This window comes from Papaver somniferum, chromosome 4, assembly GCF_003573695.1.
Source record: "Papaver somniferum cultivar HN1 chromosome 4, ASM357369v1, whole genome shotgun sequence".
NCBI classification, from domain to species: Eukaryota; Viridiplantae; Streptophyta; class Magnoliopsida; order Ranunculales; family Papaveraceae; genus Papaver; species Papaver somniferum.
In genome coordinates, this window is record NC_039361.1 from 29,200,826 (window position 1) to 29,228,200 (window position 27,375).

The 27,375-nt window shown below is 35.6% G+C and overlaps 4 protein-coding genes across 5 annotated transcripts; 2 read left to right on the forward strand and 2 right to left on the reverse strand.

Annotated features, from left to right (window-relative positions):
- Positions 1 to 208: 208 nt before the first annotated feature.
- Positions 209 to 1,503, forward strand: LOC113272252. Its single transcript, XM_026522123.1, has 2 exons — positions 209 to 347; positions 882 to 1,503. The coding sequence occupies exons 1-2, from the start codon at positions 209 to 211 to the stop codon at positions 1,199 to 1,201; spliced, it is 459 nt and encodes a 152-aa protein (XP_026377908.1). The 3' UTR covers positions 1,202 to 1,503.
- A 351-nt stretch (positions 1,504 to 1,854) lies between these two features.
- LOC113275036 (spastin-like) lies at positions 1,855 to 6,000 on the forward strand. The gene is made up of 13 exons (XM_026524461.1): positions 1,855 to 2,217; positions 2,348 to 2,439; positions 2,547 to 2,572; positions 2,734 to 2,953; positions 3,047 to 3,148; positions 3,236 to 3,351; positions 3,470 to 3,550; positions 3,768 to 3,891; positions 4,443 to 4,492; positions 4,662 to 4,752; positions 4,994 to 5,029; positions 5,111 to 5,208; positions 5,611 to 6,000. Exons 1-13 carry the CDS (start codon positions 1,895 to 1,897, stop codon positions 5,725 to 5,727), a joined length of 1,476 nt encoding a protein of 491 aa, XP_026380246.1. The 5' UTR covers positions 1,855 to 1,894; the 3' UTR covers positions 5,728 to 6,000.
- A 233-nt stretch (positions 6,001 to 6,233) lies between these two features.
- Positions 6,234 to 9,510, reverse strand: LOC113275037. The gene is made up of 3 exons (XM_026524462.1): positions 8,136 to 9,510; positions 7,414 to 7,565; positions 6,234 to 6,699 (listed from the first exon to the last, which is right to left on the reverse strand). The coding sequence occupies exons 1-3, from the start codon at positions 9,087 to 9,089 to the stop codon at positions 6,450 to 6,452; spliced, it is 1,356 nt and encodes a 451-aa protein (XP_026380247.1). The 5' UTR covers positions 9,090 to 9,510; the 3' UTR covers positions 6,234 to 6,449.
- A 484-nt stretch (positions 9,511 to 9,994) lies between these two features.
- LOC113275038 lies at positions 9,995 to 13,783 on the reverse strand. Of its 2 annotated transcripts, none has more exons than XM_026524463.1 (3): positions 12,741 to 13,783; positions 11,928 to 12,079; positions 9,995 to 10,565 (listed from the first exon to the last, which is right to left on the reverse strand). In XM_026524463.1, exons 1-3 carry the CDS (start codon positions 13,650 to 13,652, stop codon positions 10,316 to 10,318), a joined length of 1,314 nt encoding a protein of 437 aa, XP_026380248.1. In that variant the 5' UTR covers positions 13,653 to 13,783; the 3' UTR covers positions 9,995 to 10,315. The 2 variants fall into 2 exon arrangements, with proteins under 2 accessions (XP_026380248.1, XP_026380249.1); XM_026524464.1 differs by having other exon boundaries at positions 10,375 to 10,518.
- Positions 13,784 to 27,375: the final 13,592 nt, after the last annotated feature.

Consider the following 27,375-nt stretch of genomic DNA (forward strand, 5'->3'; position numbering starts at 1 on the left):
TGTGTTCATTGGGAGGGTCCCTTTGCTTACATGGTTCTATTTACTGCGGCGGTGGCATTGATCTATGGGAGATGAACGAGTATGGAGTAACAGAATCTTGGGTTAAACTCTTCACTGTTAAGCAAGCAACTATTTGTCAGTACTTTAGACAGTTGGTTCCACTTCGGTTTATGAAGAATGGTGAGGTTTTCATCTGGATATGTATGACATGAAGCGTGGAACCTCCATAGATCTCAAGGATCATGCTAACCAGATTTCGTACTCTGCTACTGATTTTGTCGTGGAGAGCCTGGTATCACTTAATTTGGGTACTGATGTTGGGCTACCAGAAATAGAAGACTCCCGAGGTATCTGTATGCACTTATTAACTTGTATCACATGGTATTACATATATTTGCCTAACCGAATGTGAGCTTGAACATGTAGCTGTTTTGCTTAGTTTCTATAACTATACATTCTCCAATACAGCTAAAAATGTAGATTCTCAAAAGAACAAACTTTTAAGATTAACAATTTTAAAGTAGGTTTTACCCCTTAATTATGTGATAACACTTTATCATTTTAGGTTCTAAACAATGTGCAATTTGTTTGCTTTATTCATGCCATCTATAGTGAACATGTTCTCTCCATTTTTTCTCAACTTGGCAGTTTAAGTCTTGGTGTTACTGAATAGTTCAATTCTGTCTTGATATCTATCTAAAGCTTATTTATGCCATTTGTATTCGTCTTCTTTAACTTCATTCTGTCCAATTATGCTTTGTAGAACCAAATAAGATTTGTTCAATCCTTAGACAAATTGAAACTAATCTCTCACATACAAGTCCCTTCTTTTCTTGTCACTCTGTTTTATCAAATTCTCACCAATTATGCACTCCATGCAGCTGGCGCAAGAAGTGCAAGAACAATAGCTCGTGATAGACTTACCTCAGGTACTCACGTCAGGAAAGTAGATAGAGAAGACTCCGAAGATGATGACTCGGAGGAAGAAGACGAAGAGGGGGAGGAGGAGAAGATCATAAAAGGATCTCCCGCAAGTCCTCAGAAGAGTTGTCAAATATACGATAGATATAATCATTATGTGGAAACATATATGGATCTTAAAAGAAGAAAACTAGATTTGGAAACAAGAAAACTCGATTTCAGACATATGAGTATGGACACATCAAAGATTACAGTTGAAGTGGTGGCAAGTGTGTGCTAATCAGATTGCAGAAAGGTGTAGGGTTTCTGACATGAGTGTTGGTGATGTCAATAATGACACGGACGAAGACAGTCCACGATGATGAAGAACAAGAAGAGGATATTGAGTACAGAAATAAGAAAGCAAAGATCATGCCATAAGTACTTTTCTTTGGCTTATAAGTATTTGGAGCTGTTTTGGGAGAGTTTGTGCAGGTTTTTTCTCTGAAAGCCTTCTTACAAAGTAGACAATTCTTAGATCACTTGTAATGACTTTCTTTATTTTCTTCTCGACGGTTTCTTACTCATTGCATTCCCATTTCCTGGTGCTCTCTAGTCTCTATATCACTTCAGTTATCATAGGCTTCTGTTTTGGAGCTCAATCTGTGTTTAATCCTACAATTATTTCTGAACTCTTTGGTTTAAAACACTATTCAATCTTGTAGAATTTTGGGGTGCTGTCGAAACCCAAAATCCAAAACACTCTGCAAGCATCTTATGTGTTCAATGTAAGAGTTGCTGAAGAAATTTAAGATAATGAAGCTTTAAAACAAGCTGTGGCCCAAGATCCGGAACCATCGTGTTTGCCCTTCTGCCTTTGAGAGGTCGGGCAGTTGGGCTGAAACATCCAAAATTCCAGCGCAAAAAGTAGTCCTTTTCAGCGGACCAATATTCTCCTCCATAGTTATTCTTTCTGCCCTCTTTAGCAAAAGGTATGAACTTGTTGAAAGACTTATTTGGTTCAGTAGGTGATATCCTCACAAATCTCAAACCAACTGATGATCATCAGAATCAACGGAACCAATCAATAGAAAAAGATCCAGCAATGGAAAACATCTCTCCATCAATTCCTGGTTCTAATGAAAGAATAGCGTATAAACTAAAAAGTTACTTTGAATTAGGTCAAGAAGAAATTGCTAAAGCTGTGAAAGCAGAAGAATCGGGTTTGATTGATGATGCTATTACTCATTATAAAAATGCTCATCGTATATTACTTGAAGCTAAAGATACTAGACCTCCTTCTTACATTTCATCTAGGTATGTGTATGTTTTGATTATAAAACCCTAAGTTTTTAATGTAGAAAAGATTGAAATTTTTGTATTGGGTAGTGAAATTGACTGAATTGAAAATCTGGGGTTTTGTTATTTTTGGGTGTATTTGTATCAGTGAGCAGGAAAAGGTGAAAACTTATTATCAGAAGATATCGAAATGGCAAGGTCAAGTTTCTGAGAGATTACAAGTTTTAAGTCGCCGAACAGGTTCGGGCTTATTAAGCCTTGTCTTTTGATTACAAGTATTTTTTTATTATTGATTCAGCTATCTAAGAATTGTTTGATTGATAAAAAATTTCTTTATTTTTTTCCAGCCAGTTCTACCCCATCAACTAGCAGGGTAATGTTTGCTCACTGTTTAAACTAATTGTGATTAGGTTTGGTACCAGTCTTTGAATGTCAAGATAGAACTGTAACATCAACTATAATCCATGTTATGAATCAGTTTTTCCTCAGAATAATTGGTTCTTGTTTTGAAAATTTTCGGGTATGTTACTGCAGACTTTTGTAAGTTCATCATCCCCAATATCTGGTACTCGAAGAAATGTAACACGTGCACCTTTGGTATCCGGTAGGAACAATGTAGCTGTGAGGAACCAGACAGATAGTACTATAGGATCTAAACCGGCTCGTGAATCTGGTAATTATGATTCAAAGCTGGTTGAAATGATAGAAAGTGCAATAGTGGACAAAAGCCCTTCGGTTAAATGGGAAGATGTTGGTAAGAACTTATAGTTTCCTCCGTTTTGTCCAATTTAATTTATCAAGTTTTTTATTCTCAGTAGACAGTAATAAATCTCAATCTCATTTGTAGCCGGTCTTGAGAAGGCAAAGCAATCTCTTCTGGAAATGGTTATAATCCCAACACAAAGACCAGATCTTTTCCCTGGTGGTACTATCCGCCGACCACCAAAAGGTAATATTTAGGAGGTTATGTTCTCCTGCTAAGTTTGACTACTGACCCATATCTTTTTTATTAATTATTTCTATATTTGGTTTCCAGGTCTTCTTCTCTTTGGTCCACCTGGTAATGGGAAGACCATGCTTGCTAAAGCTGTTGCATCAGAGTCCGCAGCTACGTTTTTTAATATTTCTGCATCTTCTCTAACATCGAAGTGGGTGTGTGTCTACTCCGAACTCGTATCTGTTAACCTTTAATAGCGAGAATGCTGTCTTCTTATTTCCTGTAGTACGTAAATCAGCAAGTTATCTTATAAGTTCAGTTTTGCTGGAACAGGTTGGAGAAGCTGAAAAGCTTGTTCGCACTCTTTTCGAGGTTGCGATTTCAAGGCAGCCTTCTGTAATCTTCATGGATGAGGTGTGTCGCTCAATCTGTAAAATCTTTTGAAGTGCTGCGTCTTTGTCCTTAGATATGCTCCATTGGCTCGTATTGTTTGCTTATTCGCTAAAACATAATCATCTATTCAGCAGTGATGTAAATCTGCATTCCTGGAAACTTTTAAACATCTCTTGCATCTACCAGTTCTTATTTTCACCATACATCATTGATCTTTTTTGATTTTGTTGTGCTACAGATTGATAGCATTATGTCAACAAGATTGGCTTATGAGAATGATGCAAGTAGAAGGTTAAAGTCGGAATTCTTAATCCAGTTTGATGGAGTGACCTCAAATTCTAGTGATCTTGTGATCGTAATTGGTAAGCTAGGCTGTCTACTTGATACTTTTCACTACTAGAGTAGTAATCATACTGCTGTTTACGGCTTACTCTCTTCGAAGTCATGCTCAGTTAAGGGCTCAGAAATGGGGCCTTAACCTCATTTTATCTGGAAGAAATATTCAATTAATATTCAAAACTTAAAAGTGAGGGTTTAAAATGCATAATGCTTTCTTTTCCATGATTTTAACACTACAATCAATTTCAACATATCTCTCTGCTTGAGCGTCTCTCCCACCAAGAAGTTGTTCAGAATCCTCTTATAATGACATCTATCTTGACATATTCGGTCAGGACTTGGGGTTTTGAAATATTCTTAGGGTTTGAGTTTGACTACACCATGAAGGTTGGGAGCAAGTATTCTTTTTCTAGGATGCAAAGGACACCATTCATATGCTTCCATTTCTTACTTTGGTTCATAGCCAGAAAAGCATTATCTGATCTTCTTTTGTGCTCAATTTCTTCATTTCAGATTCTGGTAATCAGATTTAACAAATTAGAAATCTATCTAAGGTGTCTTTATGTTTTTGCAGGTGCAACTAATAAGCCACAAGAATTAGACGATGCTGTTCTTCGCAGACTGGTTAGGATGCAACTATTATATTTATCATGCATTAAGACTAAATGAGCCATTTGGCAGTCATGTCACAGAAGACATTACTGTTCAGTAGTTAATTACTGATTATTGCCACAACTCACAAACAAGTAATATATGATATGATAACTGTAGTTTCATCTCCAATTTTGAATAGGTGAAGCGTATTTATGTACCTCTACCAGATGAAAGTGTGAGGAGGATGCTTTTCAAAAATAAACTTAAAGGTCCAGCATTTTCAATACCAGGTAAGATCGTTCACACGTCACTACGATACTACTTGAAGAGGCAACTCATTTTATTTGCAACTACTGAACAGCAAATTGCACTCACTTATAAACATAACCGAATGCAACTTTTGTGGTTTACCATCAAAGCTGTCCTTCTATACAACATGTACCAGGAGAAGCTAAACTACCTTCAATTCTGAATATAGCTTTGTCTCTGTAACTTTCTTTCTTATTTGGCTGGCTCTTATTCTTTGTACAGGAGGAGATCTGGAAAGACTTGTAAAAGAGACAGAAGGTAAGCATCACCTACTTCCAAGACACCAATCATACCATTTCTTCAGATTCTGGACTCTTATCCTGTAATTCCCATGCATAGGTTATTCCGGAAGCGATTTGCAAGCCTTGTGCGAAGAAGCTGCTATGATGCCAATTAGAGAACTTGGATCAAAAATTCGGACAGTGAAGCCCAATCAGGTAACTATTTGAACTTCATCTGGGTGTTTTATTTTGTTCGACTGCAAGCATCTAAAGACTAGCCGGAGTAGTTTTTCCTTACAATGTTAAGCTGCTCCATTTATTCTACATTTCAGATAGCACGGTATCCTTTCTGCATCTAGAAACTTAAGATTGACCGTGATTTCATTATGTACTGAAGGAAACTAGATTGCATTAGCGTTAGAATTAAGATAGGTTCTCCCTGGACACCTTCATCTACTTCAGAATCCCTTTATCTTCTTCCTTTTCTGACTGTATGTGCGTGGAACTCACACTCTTTTCCTTCAATAAAAATGGGTAGACTTGTAGAATACAACAAGCAATTTGCACGTGATGTTTGCTGATTTGCTATGTAATTTGTTTATTCTACTGTTGTTATAGATACGCCCGCTTAGATATGGAGATTTTAAGAAAGCAATGTCTGTGATTAGACCAAGCTTACAGAAAAGCAAGTGGGAAGAACTTGAAAAGTGGAACCAGGAATTCGGCTCCAATTGAAGGGCTAATTTATAAAAAGCAAAAACAAATCATGATTTGGATTGTAAACTTTGGCGCAAGGCTGGCTTATCAAAGAATGACTCTTTATTACTACAGTATACGTAGATCTTCTCTCCATTATGTAAATAATTTTTTTGTTCAAAGAGTAAAGAAAAAGAAGCCGCGTGTGTATGATCCACAAAAAACAGATAATAATGTAAACAGTAAAGACTGACATTTATAGAGAACTGACAAGTTCTGTTTTCCAAGTTATTTAATATTGCATCTTTGATTCTTGGGTTCTATGCTCAAAATTGTATTTAGCTAGTCTTGCTCTGCCAAGAATAGGAAGCTGATGTAAAAGGGTTTAGAAGTTCAAATATGATGCTCCAACAGGTGAAGAGGATGATCAATCTCTTCATGTCACCTCTTAAATCATCATGGTACATTTCCTGCTGAAGGAAAGAGTAGTATATCACGGCACTCGGAAATGCTAGTCCTTACTCCTTCGTAACTCTTGCCTTACATTTCGATCAAAACTGACAAGTTTCTTCCAGTTTTATTGATTCCATCTGCCTGCGTGGCAACAAAAACATCCTCTCTAAAGATTATACAACATTCACACTGAATTCAGATAAGAAAACTCATATATATATATATATATATATATATATATATATATGAAATACACTCAGCAAAAGAAATACATTCCCATGGTATGAAGGAAGTGCAACTTTTCTTCCTTACAGGAAGCCTTCGACACCCCTGCCTGAACTTGATTCTCTGTATATGCTGAAGGCTTCTTCCATTACTTTGGCTCGGGATAGCACTAGGGCTCTCTTTTTTCCAGATGGATGTGTAGCCAGATAATCATTCAACGCCGTGTCTCCAGCGACCTCCCCAAGCTTCTCGTACACTTGGGGCGCCACCCGAGGATCATATCCAGCTGAGGCAAGCAAGAGTACCCCTATATAATCTGCCTCCATTTCATTCCTAAATATAGACAACAAAATGAGTAAAACAATATCAGATAGATATAAGCTACCTCCGCTAACCAAATAGTTTTATGAACTTTTCCCTAGAAAATGAGAGATCCCGTACAAGTTACATGATCACCCCCAAAGTGGTAACACTCAAGGAAAAGATCATGAACCCAGTAAAACATATTGATGGCTGTCACTTGTCACAAAAATCATCAATATCATTACGAGAATGGTGATCACGGAAACCTTAAGATGTTTTTAGATATCACAACAAATGAAAATCCAACTTTACTTCTGACATCACGTGAGAGCTCTAGATCCTGGAAAGCTGCATGTATTGCTGTATATCAGCAATACAGCAAATAAGTAAGTTGGCTATCGGCTCAATTTAACATCTCTAAACACACTCCAACACAACTGTTCAAGCACACCCGATAATGACCTCTAGAAACATGATGCAGGTAACATTGTTGAAGTGATATTTCACACCAAAAGCACAGTCTAGCATGCAAAACAAAAAAGAGCCTCATCTTAAAAAAAGTTGAGAGTAAATGACATAGCTTCTACCTAATGTACCTAACAACATGTGCTTCTCTTGTTTAAATAAATTGAAGGAGTAAAGACTAATCGGTTGGTAATTTCAGAAGGCAAATCAAAAAAAGTGCACAACTAGTTAAAATGCAAACTGAATCCAGCTTAAAAGCAGTGAAACCACAGTAAATACCTTCGAGAGAAAGGGAGCTTGAGGAAAAATTGTGATGTCATATTTACAAGATCAGGCATACCAACAAACTGCATAAGACCTATTTGCAGAATTGTAAACCACATATTGTTTGACATTTGTTCAGCTCCATGTCTTGCCACAACATGTCCAACCTGAAATAGAACAAAACATGATATCAGTTCCACATTAGGTTCTACCATTGTGAGGAAAAATCATCTAAGCAAAAGAAATTACCATTTTAGAAATTTCCAAGAAATACTACAAAAAAAAAAACCTGGAGAAAAGGTGTATTTTCTGTATCTACCAGAGCTACGTTTTCAAAGTGGCACCAAGCCAAATGGCATACAGGTCGAAGACCTATTATCTTGCTTATATTAAGTTACCCTGGGTTCAAAAGATGGTCACCTAAACGAGTGACGCAATCAGCACTTACTTAAATCCAAGGTACAGAACGCTTCTGCCTCTAGGCTAAGTGGGAAGGCTTTCCCATCCCATCCCCTCAACAAAGCACCCAGAACAAGGAAAACTCAGCTAGAATAGAAGTTCACAAAGCTCAAACAAAACACTAGATATAAATATAACTCCAATTTTCTATTACTGTAACCCCATAAAATCCATGTTTACTGGTTACAACGATGCACTAAATTAGCCAACAAAAAATCTAGAGAACCTTCAAATTTAAGAATTCAAAGAAGCTAATGGAAAAGAGGAAGAAAGAATACCTCATGTGAAATGATTGTAGCTATCTCAGCGTCTGTTCTAAAATGATCAAGCAAACCAGTGAAAACAACAATCTTCCCACCAGGAATACAAAAGGCATTAACAATTGGTTCATCAATAACCAAAACTTCCCAATTCATTCCTTCCAAATGATGAGTAGCAACTTTAGCACCTTTCTCTCGACCTTTCTTTCTACTTTCTTGAACCCATTTATCATCAAGAACTTCCTCTTCTTTCCTCCAATTCCCATCTATTTTCCCTTCACCACCGCCTATCAAAGCAATAACAGCTTCTCTAGAATTCTCATCATCAGTCTCGATATTTTGATTGCTATACTCAGGATCACTCCATACTTGTTCATGTTTAATCCCTCTTTCTAAAGCTCCAATAATATCTTTCGCTATCAATCTAACTTTAACACTTTCGGGATGTATTGCTGGTAGTATCTTCCCTTTATATGCATTCTTTATTGCATTCAAACTTTCTTCTCCCATTTGTCTCTCTAATTCTTTTGATAAAAGAACAAAATGAGTTCTTTTCGTATAAGGAATCGTTTCACAATTCCCAGCATATACAGTAATAATAACTCCTCCACTGATTAAAACTACAACCAATACATTTCTAGGGTTTTCAAACCATTTTTTTGGTCCTCTTGGTTTAAAATGTTGAACTTGATTTCGATCCACATAATAAAATCTACGTCCCCCACCATTCAAAAATAGATTTCTTTGGTGATTTTGTTGAAAAGAAGTAAACTTTGAGCGAATCAATGATGAAAAAGCACACCCGGAACCCCTAGAGATATTAGTATTCAGGGATGATGAATTATTACTGGAAATAAATTGATTGAACTGATGATTACCTTCACGAATTGGGTTTCTTCCCCCATTAAAAAACTTTGAACCAAGACTTCGAAATGAGTTAATAGCTAATTTTGCTTTTCTTAAACTACCCATGATTTGTGAAATCGTAAACCCTAGTAGTATTTCATCGAGAAAATCGTCCTTAAAAGGGAAAAAAACCTGTGCTTTTTACTCCCCCTTCCTTGAAGAATCAAAAACAAAACAATCTGGAGATCATTAAAAAATTAAAAAAAAAAAATCTTATTTTTACCATCCGGATTCCGGAGCTTCTGTGATTGTTTTATCTGAAATTTTCAAATGAAATAAGAACTAAAAAATATATAGAGAAATTCCGAGAAGAACTACTACGGAGTTATACATACAGTCATTTCTTGGATATGGGTAACCAAATTTCTAGGTCACCCCCTAAACAGTGTGGCTCAATTGTCATTCTTAAGAAGACCAACCTAAATGCACAGCATAGACAATAACTTCCTTGAACATACGATACAGACTTTGCTTCCACAGAATCAGCATGAACATATCGCACACGAAAGTTATGCCGCTCAATAGAAAACCATAAAATGAGTCGGAAATGTTTATACAATCTGTTTGGGAGGGTTCATGGTTGTTTTGTATTTGGTCAAGTAAGTTTCAAGCTGTCACTGTTTTAAGGGTCTAGCTGGGATGTTGAAAGTGAGATAAACAACTGTGGACGAAAAATCGTTGATAACCAAGTGTTGAGAGTATTTCTACAAATTTCAAAAGAACACAGAAAAGTGTTTCTTCATTTTTCTCTTTTAAATTGCTTGTTCACTAACATTTAGAGGATTTTGCTATCCATTTACAAATTTATTAGCGTACAACACCTGAGTTGCTGAACTTTTATTGCGAATTATTCATACTCCTAAATATGTTGTTTGTTCTCGTTGATAGTTTTTAATCAGCCATTATTTATAAAGTGGGTTTCAGAATCATAAATATGCAAACTGAATACAAGTTAGAGAACTTCGCCCTTATTTGAAGACAAATTTATTATGTTAAAGACGATTAATGTGACAGAACATCCATGCTTATATACAATGTTCAGATTGAAAAACGCGGCTTTTTTAACAACTCCAGAGAGAGAAAGAAATTCAGAACTCTTAATCATCCAAATATTTTAGATCTCTTTGGTGGATTTCTAGATTTTTTCTTTCAGTATGCTCATAGAAGAGATCTTTATGCATTACACGGTATGACTTTATGACTATGACCAGAACTATAGGATTATTCAGATTGTTTCCTTATTCATCCATCATGTAGGATTATTCAGCAGGAATGGCGCAATTTTTCTGCGCTTAAAGGAAGCCCACGATACCTCTGCCTAATCTTGATTCCCTATATATGCTAAGGGCTTCTTCCATAACTTTGGCTTGGGATAGTAATTGCGCTCTCTTCTTTCCAGATGGATGGGTTGCGAGATAATCTTTCAATGACGAGTCTCCAGTGACCTCCCCAAGCTTCTCATACACTCGGGGCGCTATCCGCGGATCATATCCAGCTGAGGCAAGCAAGAGTAAACCAATATAATCTGCCTCCATCTCCATTCTAAAAAGAAAAAAACACGAGGACTAAAATTGTAAAGCATCTCCGCTAGCAAGAAACATAAGCACATACATATAGATTATTTTATAACCTTCATCCTTAACCAAATGATTTTATAAGCTTTTCTCAGAAAATACAAAAGAGAATCCAGGTAAGCCTTCAAGAATGGCCAGAACACCCACAAAGTAGAAAGCAAACAGTAGGAGGGCAGTAACGAACCATCAATATGTTTTACACCCAATGGACAATGGTTGTCCCTTAATTAATTATGCACTTATATAAGTTCAAACGAAAGAAACCTTAAGATATTTATTTATTAATTTAGAACCCAGCTTTATTCTCGTTTTTACAAGATGGCGCTAAATCCTGAAAAACTGCTACAAAGTGGTTATTAGCAATACAATAAATCATGCAAGTTAAGCAACCAGCCCGATTCAACATCTTTAGACACACATCAACACATAAAGCTGCGCAGGCAAATTCGACAATGACATCCAGAGATAAACAATTCTACCATTGCTGAAGCGGGAATAGAAAATACTGCGCCCATTACCAAACCCAGTATCAACTTTAATACAAGACCAAGCAAAAAGGGTTATTTTGTATCTGAATACCAAGTTTTGGTCATCTTCGTCCAAGGGTACTAAATTTGTCCAGTTTAGCATTTGGGTACCGGACCAACTTTAACTCAGCTGACCATCCAATTTCCTATAGACATGATATGACTTCTGTTATATATGGTACCCTTAGACAAACATGACTAAAATTTGGTACCTAGAAACAAGATATTGTCGAAATAAACAACTTAGACATGAATATTCCAATTCTACTTTGAGTTAAGAAGAACACATGAACGGTTATTACTAAACAAAAAACGTTTTTCATAAATCTTTGGCTGGAGGTCGAATTGTAGTATATCCAGTGACACAACTATGTTTCTGATGATTTTATAATATAAAACGTTAAGTTAGAAAATTTCAATACAACTCTGTTACTGGGTACCAAGTTTTGTGGATGTTTTGTATGAGCGCACCCAATTTTACATATGTTAATCAGCACTGTTAAGAATTTGGATAGTCAGCTAGACACTGAACTGGACAAACTTGGCACCACTGGACAAATGTGGCCAAAACTTGTTACTCCAATACAAAAAATCCCAAGCATAAAAGATCCTAATTGTTATAAGTCTAGTAACTGGGAAAGCTTCAACATAATATACCTTAACCTAACAGCATCTAAACTCGGAATACTATTTCGAGACTAAAGAGCAAACAGTTAGTGATCTATAAGAGAATGAAAGACGGTACACTACTAGCAATATGGCTAAGCTGAATTCAACATAAAACATTGAAACCAAATATATACCTCCGAGAAAAAGGAAGCCTAAGGAAAAGTTGTGATGTCAGATTTACAAGATCCGGCATACCAACGAACTGCAGAAGAATTATTTGCAGAATTGTTAACCACATATTGTTTGAAATTTGTTCTGCTCCATGTCTTGCCACAACATGCCCAACCTGATATCAGAATATAATATCAACCTTCAATTAGGTGCTATTATTAACATAGAAAATCCTCTTAGCAAAAAACTCTGGTTTAAGCAAATTTGAATGCTCAAAAATACAGAGGGCCAAATACATACTTTTAGACTTTTTCTTTATCTACCAGAGGTCAAAGACCAATCTCCTCTCTTATTTTAACTGTACCTACATAGGCACGAGATGGTCCAGGGGACAATTAGGCGGTCACAGTTGGGGAAACCAAACTGTATTCAGATTAACACGTATCCATTTACTGCATTTAAACATTCGAACAAATTAACCACATCAAACGAATATCTCAGCAGGAACTTACTTAAATCCGAGGTATGCAATGTTTCTGGGCGTCTAGGCAAGACGGAGCGGCTAGTCCATCCCCATGGCCCAGCACCAAGAACAACATAAACTCAAACAAAGGTCACCTAGAATAGAAGATAAACCCTCACTAAGTCAACAAGTTCTGGCAACATCTAGAGAAAGCTTTTACAACTAAAGTTCCAAGGAATCACTACTAGGTATAAACATGACTCCAATTTCTTACTGTAACATAGGATATATATACGTTTATGCTGGAAGATAAAAGCAATCCATAAATTTATGAATTCTAAGAAGCTACAGAAACAAGAAGAGGAAAAATTACCTCATGTGAAATAACTGTAGCTATCTCAGCATCTGTTCTGAAGTGATCAAGCAAACCAGTGAAAACAACAATCTTCCCACCAGGAATACAAAAAGCATTAACAATTGGTTCATTAACAACCAAAACTTCCCATTTCAATCCTTCCAAATGGCGAGTAGCAACTTTAGCACCTTTCTCTCGACCTTTCTTTCTACTCTCTTGAACCCATTTATCATCAAGAACTTCCTCTTCTTTCCTCCAATTCCCTTCAATTTTTCCCTCACCGCCACCAATCAAAGCAATAACAATTCGTCTACCATCCTCATCATCGCTCTCAACATGTCGATTGCTATATGCAGGATCACTCCATGCTTGTTCATGTCTAATCCCTCTTTCTAAAGCTCCAATAACGTCTTTCGCTATCAATCTAACTCTAATACTTTCAGGATGCATTGCTGGTAGTATCTTCCCTCTGAATGCATTTTTTATCTGATTCAAACTTTTTTCTCCCATTTGTTTCTCTAATTCTTTTGATAAAAGCACAAAATGACTTCTTTTTGTATAAGGAATTGTCTCTAAATTCCCAGCATACACAGTAACAAAAACTCCCCCACTAACCAAAACTACAATCAATACATTTCTAGGATTTTCAAACCATCTTTTTGGTCCTCTTGGTTTAAAATGTTGAACTTGATATCTGTCGGCATAGTAAAATCTACACCCCCCACCATTAAAAAATTGGTGATCTTGATGAAAAGGAGTAAACTTTGAACGAACCAACGAAGAAAACGAACACCCAGAAGCCCTAGGGGTATCAAATTGCGTGAATTGATGATTACCTTGACGAATTGGGTTTCTACTTCCATTAAAAATCTTTGAACCAAGATTACGGAGTGAATCAATTGCTGATTTCTCCTTTCGGAAACTACCCATATTTATGAAACTGTATCTCAACCTGACATTTCATTGGAAATCTGTGGTAATTTATAGAAATTTATATACTTCTAATTTTTTCCACACAGGGACAGGGTTTTGCTTAACAGCTTTCGATGATTGTTTAAGAAGTGTCCAGAAACATCAAAAGAAATAAGAAGAAATAATGTCCAATTGTTATATACAATCTTTTTATGGATGCACGAGGCCTATTCCTTTGCACATACTATGTTTTTTTTTTTGCGCCCATTATGGATATGGCAAAGTGGCAAACTTATATGTCTAAGTGTAAAATATACCATTTAGGCATACGCGACATAATCTCTAGTGAGCGATAGAAAGTCCATCGAGTGCTCGAAGGTCTGAACAACGCCAGTGCTCGAAATATTGGGTGTCCTTTGCACATACTATGGTTTGTCACTTTTGCTGTTTTGCACCCATTATGCGTATGACAAAGTGGCAAACTTATGTGTCTAAGTGTCAAATATACCATTTAGGCATACGCGGCAGAATCTCTAGTGAGCGATAGAAAGTCCATCGAGCGCTCGAAGGTCTGAACAACGCCAGCGTTAGTCTTTCTGTCTCTAGTCGGTTTGATCATCGCTTATCAGTTCCTCATCCAACGGCCAAAAATCCCCCTCTATAAATACTGAAAAAGCGGGGGGGTCTAACAACGACACCCAATATTTCGTTCGACAATCTGAATGGACTAACTCCAATATACTTTCAAGAGAATCATCTAGACAGCCAGACTCAATCTTTAGAAAAGTATATCAAAGAGTTATATCTCAATTTCTCAATTCAATCCGCAATCAAACAAACAGGAATTTGCGAGCCCGATTGAATAAGAGAAATAACTTGTACGGTATCACAAACCAATATCCAAGTGTCAATCAATTCAATCAACAACCCAAAGGACGGATTCAAGAACTGATTGAACTTAACGCACAACCTGTGATTTTTCTATTATATAACAAGATATAATGCGGAAAAGAAATAACACAGACACCAGAAATTTTGTTAACGAGGAAACCGCAAATACAGAAAAATCTCGGGACCTAGTCGAGCTTTGAACACCATATTGTATTAAGCCGTTACAAACACTAGCCTACTACCAATGAACTTCGGACTGGAATGTAGTTGAGCCCTAACCAATCTGACACTAATCAAGGTACAGTTGCGCTCCTTACGTCTCTGAACCCCAACAGGATTCTACGCACTTGATTCGCTTAGCTGATCTCACTCACAACTAAGAGTTGATACGACCCAAAGTCGAAAACTTGATAAAACAATCTGTCTCACACAGAAAATTCTATTGATATAGCTAAATCTGTCTCCCACAGAAATACCTATGAGTTTTATTCTGTCTTATGATAAATCAAGGTGCACAGGAACCAATTGATAAACCGGACTTATATTCCCGAAGAACAGACAAGTATTATCAATCACCTTACAATAATCTTAATCGTATGGAAGCGAAACAACATATTGTGGAATCACAAACGATGAGACGAAGATGTTTGCGACTTCTTTTAATCTTATCTATCGGAGATAAATCTCAAGCAAATCTTAGAAAAGATAACACTCAATCACGATAGTATAAGTAAGATCAAAACACGCAACTACAGAGAAGATAGTTGGGTCTGGCTTCACAATCCCAATGAAGTTAAGCATAGCTCGGTTGAATCCATCAAGCGTTGGTATGTCAAGTTTGGTTGTCATATTTTAGTGAGCCAAAACTCATTTAAGAGTCGCTTGATTATGTACTAGAGTCAACTTCGTATAGGTTAGCTTGAAAGTATAAGGATATGAGACATTACAAGTATTGCGAAGACTTGAAGAAGTGAAGAAGTAAGGAGCTACAACGACAACACCATCCTTCCACTTGAGGTTAGTGATATTTGACTTGAAATGTTTCATTCCCTAACGCATCTTTCAAGTCGTGCATAATGAAAACAAAACTGCGAAGCATGAATGATTATACTCTAGTTAGACATGGTATTAAGGAATACAATACGAGGTTTATTGCTTAACCATTAAACTCTGTAGATAAGACATCGACATAATCGTTTGAATGCTATTGTGGTTATGTATAGGAATAAGGTGAAGATTTCATCCTAGGAAACAATATTTTACATTTGTTTTAAGGAAGTAAATTCATGAACTTGTTTTCTGAATCGAAAGAGAAATCGCCAGGCATTATTGGTATTGTTATTCATTGCATATCTTTTGAACTACTAATATGTGTGATTAGTATAACCGCTCATGACTTGTTTATGTTCTTGGTAAAACTATTCACAAAGGCCTGACTTTTGTATTGGTATGACTTTTATTAGTGAAACCGATCTTAAGTAATCACCTGAGACGGTATGATTGATTTAATGTTATTGGTATGACCGACTCTAGGTAAAGGGGAACCGATCCTAGAAATAGGTGCAACCTATCACAAAGGGGAGTCAATCCTTGTATGAGGTGCAACAAGTTTTTAGCAGAAAGGGGAACCGATCTTATGGACATGTGCAACTCGTTTTTAGGCAAAAGGGAACCGATCCTATAGACATGTGCAGCAAGTACAAGTTAGATACCATATATATGTGGGGAACCGATCCTAGTACCTAGTCAACCGAATTTTGGTAACTAGCATGACTATGCAAAGTACTCACATGGAGGCGGAACCGAAACTTGTTTTGGCAGAACCGTGAAACCCATGTTTGGTGATTGAGTGTTCTTGATCAATCACGTAGTTCTTGAAAGTCAGATGAACCAATTCTAAACTTGTTTGGAAGTATGGAAAATCGGTTTCAAGATTGTAATAAGTATGAAAGAGGACTTACAAAGTAAGGATGTAGACATACTTTGAACATGTGCAGTAACGCTTATCTTTAATTGTTCAAAGTTATTCCTTAATTTCTAAAGGAAGAAAATCCCGGATCGAATAAAATAAATTGAGAATGTTTTATTTAAAGTTTTTAATTTTATTTTTGGAAAATGAAAATTAGTAATGTGCATTTGCTAGTTGGAGATTTTCTAAGAGATTTTCGGTCATTATTTTGGACAAAGCATTTTCAGGAATTATGGAAACCGAATCTGAAATGTATTGCATATCTTGAGAATATTTTCGATTTTGGAACTTCCTTGGTGTCCAAACTTCCTTGATCTATAAATATCAAAGTTTGCATTTCGAGCAAACTAATCCTCAGAGACAGCAAAAACTATCTCAGTTGTGCTGCTACTGGTGAAGCCGCTTATTCGGAGAGGAGAGTAACCTAATTAGGCGAAATCTCTTACGGCCGCTCAGTTTAAAGACTTCTTTGGGATTGAGAAGCTCTATTAGTACCGTTGGTGGGAAACTAGATAATTGTGGTTTATCTTTTGTTTTCGATTGATTTGATTGACTAACGATGGTTGAACTTTGATTGCACCTAGTTTGTTTATGCTTGAGAATCTTCTCTTCTGATATAAGATTCACTCAAACTAGATCGAAGTTTCGACGAAGATCTTTAGACTGTTTGTAGATCTAAAGACATCTTGTAATAATCCATTGTTAACAGACTCCGTGCGTGATTGATCACAAGAGATTCAAGTTGATTGTGTGCAGGTGTTTATTGAAGATTTAAGAAGACTTTGAAGAATCTGATTTGGGTTCATAATCTTTGGTGTGCACAATACTTGTTTCGGTAAAAGAGGATCCAACTATAATCGGTTTATCCTTGTGATAGATCATCATCAATATAATTCTTTATGATTAAAAGTATTGATTGCAAAATCTTAACAATTACTTTGGTAGTTGACAATAAGATAGATCTAAGAATCTGACAAAGGAGTTTATTGAGATAAACAGAAGAGCCTTTTGTCGAACTCACATCACTTGGTTGAAAAGAGTTGATACCAAACAGATTTGTTGTTCCTTTACTGTTTGGAATACGAATCAAAGGAATTGTTCCAAGTACGTGACTTATTACAGGTCGGAGGCGTGGGAATACAGACAGAACTAGGTGAACTATAAGTTTAGTTGCTTGGTCTCAACTATACGAAGTTGGTTTGATTTTGTATAGCGGCTTAATCCTGAGTGTATTCAATTCTGGACAAGGTCCCGGGGTTTTTTTGCATTTGCGGTTTCCTCGTTAACAAAATCTTGCTGTGTCATTTACTTTTATTTTCCACAATTATAAGTGTTGTTATTATAATTTAAAGTAAATTAAACAAACGTTAATTCCTATTTACTTGATAAGTAATCCTATTGTGTTTGGTTAAGTCCGAACCTTTTATCAAGTAAACATACTTCATTGTTGCATTATCTCGATCTTGTATCCATAGTCAATCACACAAGTTGTCGCATTGTCTCAATCTCGTATCCATAGACGATCACATGAAGTGTGAGCCGATTGTTGTATTGTCTCGACTCAGTCCATAGACAATCACTTTCGGAGAAAGGACTTATAGGTGGAAAAGTTTTAGTTTGAGGTATATTTGGGTACCCTCGTATTTTCAGAAGTCTTTAAGTCGTTAACCTACAGGGTTTTGGAATAAACCTAAGGTTAAAGGAGAATCGACTCTAGTCTCAACTAATATCACACAGGAGGTGTGGGGATTAGGTTTCCCAGTTGCTATAGTTCTCCCTTATATAGTCTTCAAATCAGGATTTGATAGATTTGAAACAAAACAATCAATATTCACCGTTAGATGAAACCTGATCTAAGAGCCAAGCTAAGTTTGCTTGAAACCAAAGCAATATCTCTCCACCGTTAGATGGTCTTAGCTTATTACACACAAATGAAATGTACCTTCATTTGGATATAGATAACCGTACCTAAACGTGTACACTAGGTTGGCTCAACAATAGTTAACCGAAGTTAGCCATATGAATACTTTCATATCAACCTTATTCATCTTAACAACAATTAGTTCAAATGACTCAAATAGAACTAGTTATAGAGTTGTTCAACTGTTTATATTCTCATAGAAGTATCCAAGACACAATTGAAGCAAAATCGGTTTGATTCACTCGAAACAATTCATGAACATTATAGCCACGGTTTGCAAAAGATTGCATTCCTTATTATATAAATGTATTAGTTCATGACAAAACCGATTCTAGAACTTAACCCACTCAAGTATGCAAACGGGTACGCATACTTAAGTGGCCGGACTTGGACTGTGTCCGACAGTATGCGAACGGGTATGCATACTATCACACATCTAAAACATCGGTTGAATTCAGTACGCATACGGGTACGCATACAATTGTTCCCGGACTTCAATTGAGTTAGCCAGTATACATACAGGTACGCATACCAAGGCTCCTGGACTTTACTAGACCTCGCCAGTACGCATACGGGTATGCATACTATACCGGTCTTGGATCAACATATATGCAAGTACGCATAATATTTCTATGATCCAATTATGGTCAAGTGTTCTAAACTCTATTTCAATCATTGAAACATTCTTAGAGGATGACAATAGCTGTTTTCACAAACTATTAGCATCAAAGCTATTTTCAAGTGATTGACATAATCAATACGAAACATTCCGAGTCTACATCAAATGAGATGTTACAAGGCGATTTTCATATGATCATCTTTTGACTTTCGTCAAGAATATAAGATGAACTTGGTTAAAGCGCAAGTTTACCAACATATATTTTGAGAAATATGTAAGTGAGTTAAACTCAGCTCGAAATATCAATATAGGAGAAAGAGTAGAAATAGACTTTCCGAGTGATAGATGAGTTTCAGTCTCCACATATCTTTTGTTGATGAAGTTCCACAAGCTCTCCTTAGTAGTTCTTCGTCTTCAATTGATGAGAGTCGTGAAGTCTAAAGCTCAACTACACAATCTATCCTAGTCTGAAACATAGCTATAAGTAGACTAGAAATCAAGACTTATAGTTTTGATCACTAAACTTGAAAAACAAGCTTGAGATAGCAGCGCTTGCGAGTTTGACCGAGCAGTGCTCTAAAAAATACTCAATTTCAAAATCATTTCAACTCGTATGAGTTCAATCAAACCAAAGACACGCTATAAAGAGCTAAAGACCAAAAAGACTCATCCTGGTGAGAGAGCAACCGAAAAATAAGACCAACTGCCTTAAGCTCTGAACCAGCAGCTGAGCACAGAAGGGACCCTGGCCAGGTACCCCGAAGTAAGAATTGTCCATCACGCGATATAGTTCGAGGTTGCTGTCATCGCTAGCATCGCAACAAAAATCCCCCAATAAGCTTAAAATAGCTCAACAACAGTTAATGAGAGAAGATATATAAGATACGCAAATAGCTGAATTATGTTTGAAAGAAAATCCGGGTATAAAAAGCAAATTACATGGTTTATAAACCTCACCTAAACTAGGTCGAGGAGATGGATTTGAAAATCCAGAAGGTCAAAAAGACCATAGGAAAAACACGATCCATAAAAACTAAGCTCATAACGTAAAAAGTCCAAGTCGACTAAAGAAAAAAAGACCGAATGAAGAAAACCTAAAAACAGGTCAAAATGATCTAATAGCTGGTAGAAAAAAGGAAAATTAAAAATACACCAAAGGTCAAAAAGACTATAGGAGAAAAAAAGATGAAGGAGATTAAACTCAAGATCGTAGAAAAAGTCCAAAATCTGAAAAAGACAAGAGGACTGAAAGAAAAAGACCTAAAATCAGGTCAAAATGACCAAATGACAAGTCGAAAAGTGAATTCGGAAAAATATCACGGGTTTCGAAAAACATATACAACACAATCAAAGAGATTAAACTAATCCATCGTAGAAAAATCCAAGTCTACAAAAGACAAAGGACTAATAAAGCAAAAGTGACCCCCAAACAAGATCAAAACGATCTACCACAGATCGATTAAAAGATCCATGGCAGGAAGACCAAAACACAGGTCGTGAAGGCAGAAATTTAGCTAGGTCGCAAGACAATACTCAAATACTAAAGGCACAGCTCGACCTAAGAGTAATACTCAGGTCAAAAAATTATCTATGAATCAAAAATTCAAAATATTGATAAGCTCTATCTCTCATAAGAGGACAATCTAGAACAACTTTAGCTCTTAAATCTGAAATAACTCTATCTCGCAAAGAGAATAAGCTAAAAATTAAAAAATAGCTATAGCTCTCAAAAAACATAAGCTAAAAATAAAAATAGCTCGAGCTCGCAAAGAGCATAAGCTAAAACTAGCTCCATCTCGCAAATATCATAAGCTAAATTAATATAGTTCTAGCTCACAAAAATCATAAGTTAAAATTTTCTGTAATTCGCAAAGAGCATAAGCTAAAAATAGCTCCAGCTCACAAAGAGCATTAGCTAAAAATATCTCCAGCTCTCAAAGAGCATAAGCTAAATTAAAATATCTCTAGCTCGCAAATAGCATAAGCTAAAAATTGCTCAAGTTTTCAAAGATCATAAGCTAAAAATTAAAATAGCTCTAACTCGTAAAGAGCATAAGCTAAAAGTCAAGATATCGTTAGCTCGCAAAGAGCATAAGCCAAAAACAAGAGATATGGGTGGCTAAAAATTAAACCCAAAAAGAGAGATATCTATAATACAAAACATAAGGGGTTTTTGAGCTTGGACGGTCGGATACCATTTTGAAAGACAAAGGTTGCATCCGACTATCCCAGTCTCATCCCAGCCAAAGACATCCTATGGATGTAAGATTTGTAACCTCTGTTAGAGAATTGCTCGGTTGAACCCACTAGCGTTGGTATGTCAAGTTAGTTGTCAATTTTAGTTTCCAAAATGCATTCTTGATTTAGTATACTAAAGATAGTTTCAGACTAGATTAAGTCTAAGAAGTAGAATCGAAGCTGTCCTTGATGGATGAAGTTTGAAGACTACAAGAAGACATCAACAAGGACTTCATCAACAAAGGTATGTGGTAATTGATTTCATTTGGATTCTTTTTCAATTCTACCTTTCTAAATCTATTAAAACAAATGCTCACTTTACGAAACAATTCCTATGACGGTAAATGTACATTTATGTATATATAGTCGAGATTATTTGATCCACGACTTTTTCGACAATAACCTTTATCCCTGGAAAGGTTATCATGTTATAGTGAATGAGCTTACGAATTCATCGATCCAAGAATCAGTCAATTCCGAGTTATAACGATGAAGTTATGAGTGATTTATTAAAGTAACAATTATAAGTGTTGCTGTAATTGTTACAGTTCGTTAGTAGGAAACAATCCATGAACTGTTTGTAACGGTTCACGAACTTGAGCCCAACTACGTGACTAGAAGCCATTTTTGGTTATGTAATTGATGTTTCCTTATCTAGGCAAGATAGCTATTACTCCAAACATATTTGATTACCATATTAAAGTGTTTGTGATTCCTTCCTAAGTTAAAATGTGATTTACTCACATAAATACAATATTTGCTAATTAATTATTTATTTAATTATTTTGGCAAGAGTTGTAACTTAGGAAAGACTCCCAAAATTAGGAGAGTCTTGAAAAAGGAAAATAGCTTTGCGTAGCTTCCAAGTTATTGTTCACTATAAATAAAGGGTTCATGAGTGCTACACGTTTTTATCCCCTTTGGAAAATTTGTGTAAGCTTCATAAGGTTGTTTTCCATGTCTTCTTCTTCGTGAACAAGAGTGAGATAAAAGTCTTTGTATTGGGGATCACAAAGCCGAGTTGGATTTAATCTTCGTGATTGATTATACAACTTGTAATCTAGGTTTATCACCTCTTGTCTATTCTAAGCTTTTCTCTTCTGATATAAAACAATTCAAGAGTTATTGATCATAAACCCTAGGTTTGGATAGATTTCACTTTCCGACCGTATACCAACACTTGTTAGTCGAAATCGTAAGCTAGAAATAGTTAGAGCATTGCTCGGTTGAACCCACTAGCGTTGGTATGTCAAGTTAGTTGTCAATTTTAGTTGCCAAAATGCATTCTTGATTTAGTATACTAAAGATAGTTTCAGACTAGATTAAGTCTAAGAAGTAGAATCGAAGCTGTCCTTGATGGATGAAGTTTGAAGACTACAAGAAGACATCAACAAGGACTTCATAAACAAAGGGATGTGGTAATTAATTTCATTTGGATTCTTTTTCAATTCTACCTTTCTAAATCTATTGAAACAAATGCTCACTTTACGAAACAATTCCTATGACGGTAAATGTACATTTATGTATATATAGTCGAGATTATTTGATCCAAGACTTTTGCGACAATAACCTTTATCCCAGAAAAGGTTATCATGTTATAGTGAATGAGCTTACGAATTCAACGAGCCAAGAATCAATCAATTCCGAGTTATAACGATGAAGTTATGAGTGATTTATTAAAGTAACAATTATAAGTGTTGCTGTAATTGTTACAGCTCGTTAGTAGGAAACAATCCATGAACTGTTTGTAACGGTTCACGAACTTGAGCCCAACTACGTGACTAGAAGCCATTTTTGGTTATGTAATTGATGTTTGCTTATCTAGGCAAGATAGCTATTACTCCAAACATATTTGATTACCATATTAAAGTGTTTGTGATTCCTTCCTAAGTTAAAATGTGATTTACTCACATAAATACAATATTTGCTAATTAATTATTTATTTAATTATTTTGGCAAGAGTTGTAACTTAGGAAAGACTCCCAAAATTAGGAGAGTCTTGAAAAAGGAAAATAGCTTTGCGTAGCTTCCAAGTTATTGTTCACTATAAATAAAGGGTTCATGAGTGCTACACGTTTTTATCCCCTTTGGAAAATTTGTGTAAGCTTCATAAGGTTGTTTTCCATGTCTTCTTCTTCGTGAACAAGAGTGAGATAAAAGTCTTTGTATTGGAGATCACAAAGCCGAGTTGGATTTAATCTTCGTGATTGATTATACAACTTGTAATCTAGGTTTATCACCTCTTGTCTATTCTAAGCTTTTCTCTTCTGATATAAAACCATTCAAGAGTTATTGATCATAAACCCTAGGTTTGGATAGATTTCACTTTCCGACCGTATACCAACACTTGTTAGTCGAAATCGTAAGCTAGAAATAGTTAGAGCATTGCTCGGTTGAACCCACTAGCGTTGGTATGTCAAGTTAGTTGTCAATTTTAGTTGCCAAAATGCATTCTTGATTTAGTATACTAAAGATAGTTTCAGACTAGATTAAGTCTAAGAAGTAGAATCGAAGCTGTCCTTGATGGATGAAGTTTGAAGACTACAAGAAGACATCAACAAGGACTTCATCAACAAAGGCATGTGGTAATTGATTTCATTTGGATTCTTTTTCAATTCTACCTTTCTAAATCTATTGAAACAAATGCTCACTTTACGAAACAATTCCTATGACGGTAAATGTACATTTATGTATATATAGTCGAGATTATTTGATCCACGACTTTTGCGACAATAAACTTTATCCCTGGAAAGGTTATCATGTTATAGTGAATGAGCTTACGAATTCAACGAGCCAAGAATCAGTCAATTCCGAGTTATAACGATGAAGTTATGAGTGATTTATTAAAGGAACAATTATAAGTGTTGCTGTAATTGTTACAGTTCGTTAGTAGGAAACAATCCATGAACTGTTTGTACCGGTTCACGAACTTGAGCCCAACTACGTGACTAGAAGCCATTTTTGGTTATGTAATTGATGTTTCCTTATCTAGGCAAGATAGCTATTACTCCAAACATATTTGATTACCATATTAAAGTGTTTGTGATTCCTTCCTAAGTTAAAATGTGATTTACTCACATAAATACAATATTTGTTAATTAATTATTTATTTAATTATTTTGGCAAGAGTTGTAACTTAGGAAAGACTCCCAAAATTAGGAGAGTCTTGAAAAAGGAAAATAGCTTTGCGTAGCTTCCAAGTTATTGTTCACTATAAAAAGGGTTCATGAGTGCTACACGTTTTTATCCCCTTTGGAAAATTTGTGTAAGCTTCATAAGGTTGTTTTCCATGTCTTCTTCTTCGTGAACAAGAGTGAGATAAAAGTCTTTGTATTGGGGATCACAAAGCCGAGTTGGATTTAATCTTCGTGATTGATTATACAACTTGTAATATAGGTTTATCACCTCTTGTCTATTCTAAGCTTTTCTCTTCTGATATAAAACCATTCAAGAGTTATTGATCATAAACCCTAGGTTTGGATAGATTTCACTTTCCGACCGTATACCAACACTTGTTAGTCGAAATCGTAAGCTAGAAATAGTTAGAGCATTGCTCGGTTGAACCCACTAGCGTTGGTATGTCAAGTTAGTTGTCAATTTTAGTTGCCAAAATGCATTCTTGATTTAGTATACTAAAGATAGTTTCAGACTAGATTAAGTCTAAGAAGTAGAATCGAAGCTGTCCTTGATGGATGAAGTTTGAAGACTACAAGAAGACATCAACAAGGACTTCATCAACAAAGGTATGTGGTAATTGATTTCATTTGGATTCTTTTTCAATTCTACCTTTCTAAATCTATTGAAACAAATGCTCACTTTACGAAACAATTCCTATGACGGTAAATGTATATTTATGTATATATAGTCGAGATTATTTGATCCACGACTTTTTCGACAATAACCTTTATCCCAGGAAAGGTTATCATGTTATAGTGAATGAGCTTACGAATTCAACGAGCCAAGAATCAGTCAATTCCGAGTTATAACGATGAAGTTATGACTGATTTATTAAAGTAACAATTATAAGTGTTGTTGTAATTGTTACAGTTCGTTAGTAGGAAACAACCATGAACTGTTTGTAACGGTTCACGAACTTGAGCCCAACTACGTGACTAGAAGCCATTTTTGGTTATGTAATTGATGTTTGCTTATCTAGGCAAGATAGCTATTACTCCAAACATATTTGATTACCATATTAAAGTGTTTGTGATTCCTTCCTAAGTTAAAATGTGATTTACTCACATAAATACAATATTTGCTAATTAATTAATTATTTAATTATTTTGGCAAGAGTTGTAACTTAGGAAAGATTCCCAAAATTAGGAGAGTCTTGAAAAAGGAAAATAGCTTTGCGTAGCTTCCAAGTTATTGTTCACTATAAATAAAGGGTTCATGAGTGCTACACGTTTTTATCCCCTTTGGAAAATTTGTGTAAGATTCATAAGGTTGTTTTCCATGTCTTCTTCTTCGTGAACAAGAGTGAGATAAAATTCTTTGTATTGGGGATCACAAAGCCGAGTTGGATTTAATCTTCGTGATTGATTATACAACTTGTAATCTAGGTTTATCACCTCTTGTCTATTCTAAGCTTTTCTCTTCTGATATAAAACCATTCAAGAGTTATTGATCATAAACCCTAGGTTTGGATAGATTTCACTTTCCGACCGTATACCAATACTTGTTAGTCGAAATCGTAAGCTAGAAATAGTTAGAGCATTGCTCGGTTGAACCCACTAGCGTTGGTATGTCAAGTTAGTTGTCAATTTTAGTTGCCAAAAAGCATTCTTGATTTAGTATACTAAAGATAGTTTCAGACTAGATTAAGTCTAAGAAGTAGAATCGAAGCTGTCCTTGATGGATGAAGTTTGAAGACTACAAGAAGACATCAACAAGGACTTCATCAACAAAGGTATGTGGTAATTGATTTCATTTGGATTCTTTTTCAATTCTACCTTTCTAAATCTATTGAAACAAATGCTCACTTTACGAAACAATTCCTATGACGATAAATGTAAATTTATGTATATATAGTCGAGATTATTTGATCCACGACTTTTGCGACAATAAACTTTATCCCTGGAAGGTTATCATGTTATAGTGACTGAGCTTACGAATTCAACGAGCCAAGAATCAGTTAATTCCGAGTTATAACGATGAAGTTATGAGTGATTTATTAAAGTAACAATTATAAGTGTTGCTGTAATTGTTACAGTTCGTTAGTAGGAAACAATCCATGAACTGTTTGTAACGGTTCACGAACTTGAGCCCAACTACATGACTAGAAGCCATTTTTGGTTATGTAATTGATGTTTCCTTATCTAGGCAAGATAGCTATTACTCCAAACATATTTGATTACCATATTAAAGTGTTTGTGATTCCTTCCTAAGTTAAAATGTGATTTACTCACATAAATACAATATTTGCTAATTAATTAATTATTTAATTATTTTGGCAAGAGTTGTAACTTAGGAAAGACTCCCAAAATTAGGAGAGTCTTGAAAAAGGAAAATAGCTTTGCGTAGCTTCCAAGTTATTGTTCACTATAAATAAAGGGTTCATGAGTGCTACACGTTTTTATCCCCTTTGGAAAATTTGTGTAAGCTTCATAAGGTTGTTTTCCATGTCTTCTTCTTCGTGAACAAGAGTGAGATAAAAGTCTTTGTATTGGGGATCACAAAGCCGAGTTGGATTTAATCTTCGTGATTGATTATACAACTTGTAATCTAGGTTTATCACCTCTTGTCTATTCTAAGCTTTTCTCTTCTGATATAAAACCATTAAAGAGTTATTGATCATAAACCCTAGGTTTGGATAGATTTCACTTTCCGACCGTATACCAACACTTGTTAGTCGAAATCGTAAGCTAGAAATAGTTAGAGCATTGCTCGGTTGAACCCACTAGCGTTGGTATGTCAAGTTAATTGTCAATTTTAGTTGCCAAAATGCATTCTTGATTTAGTATACTAAAGATAGTTTCAGACTAGATTAAGTCTAAGAAGTAGAATCGAAGCTGTCCTTGATGGATGAAGTTTGAAGACTACAAGAAGACATCAACAAAGACTTCATCAACAAAGGTATGTGGTAATTGATTTCATTTGGATT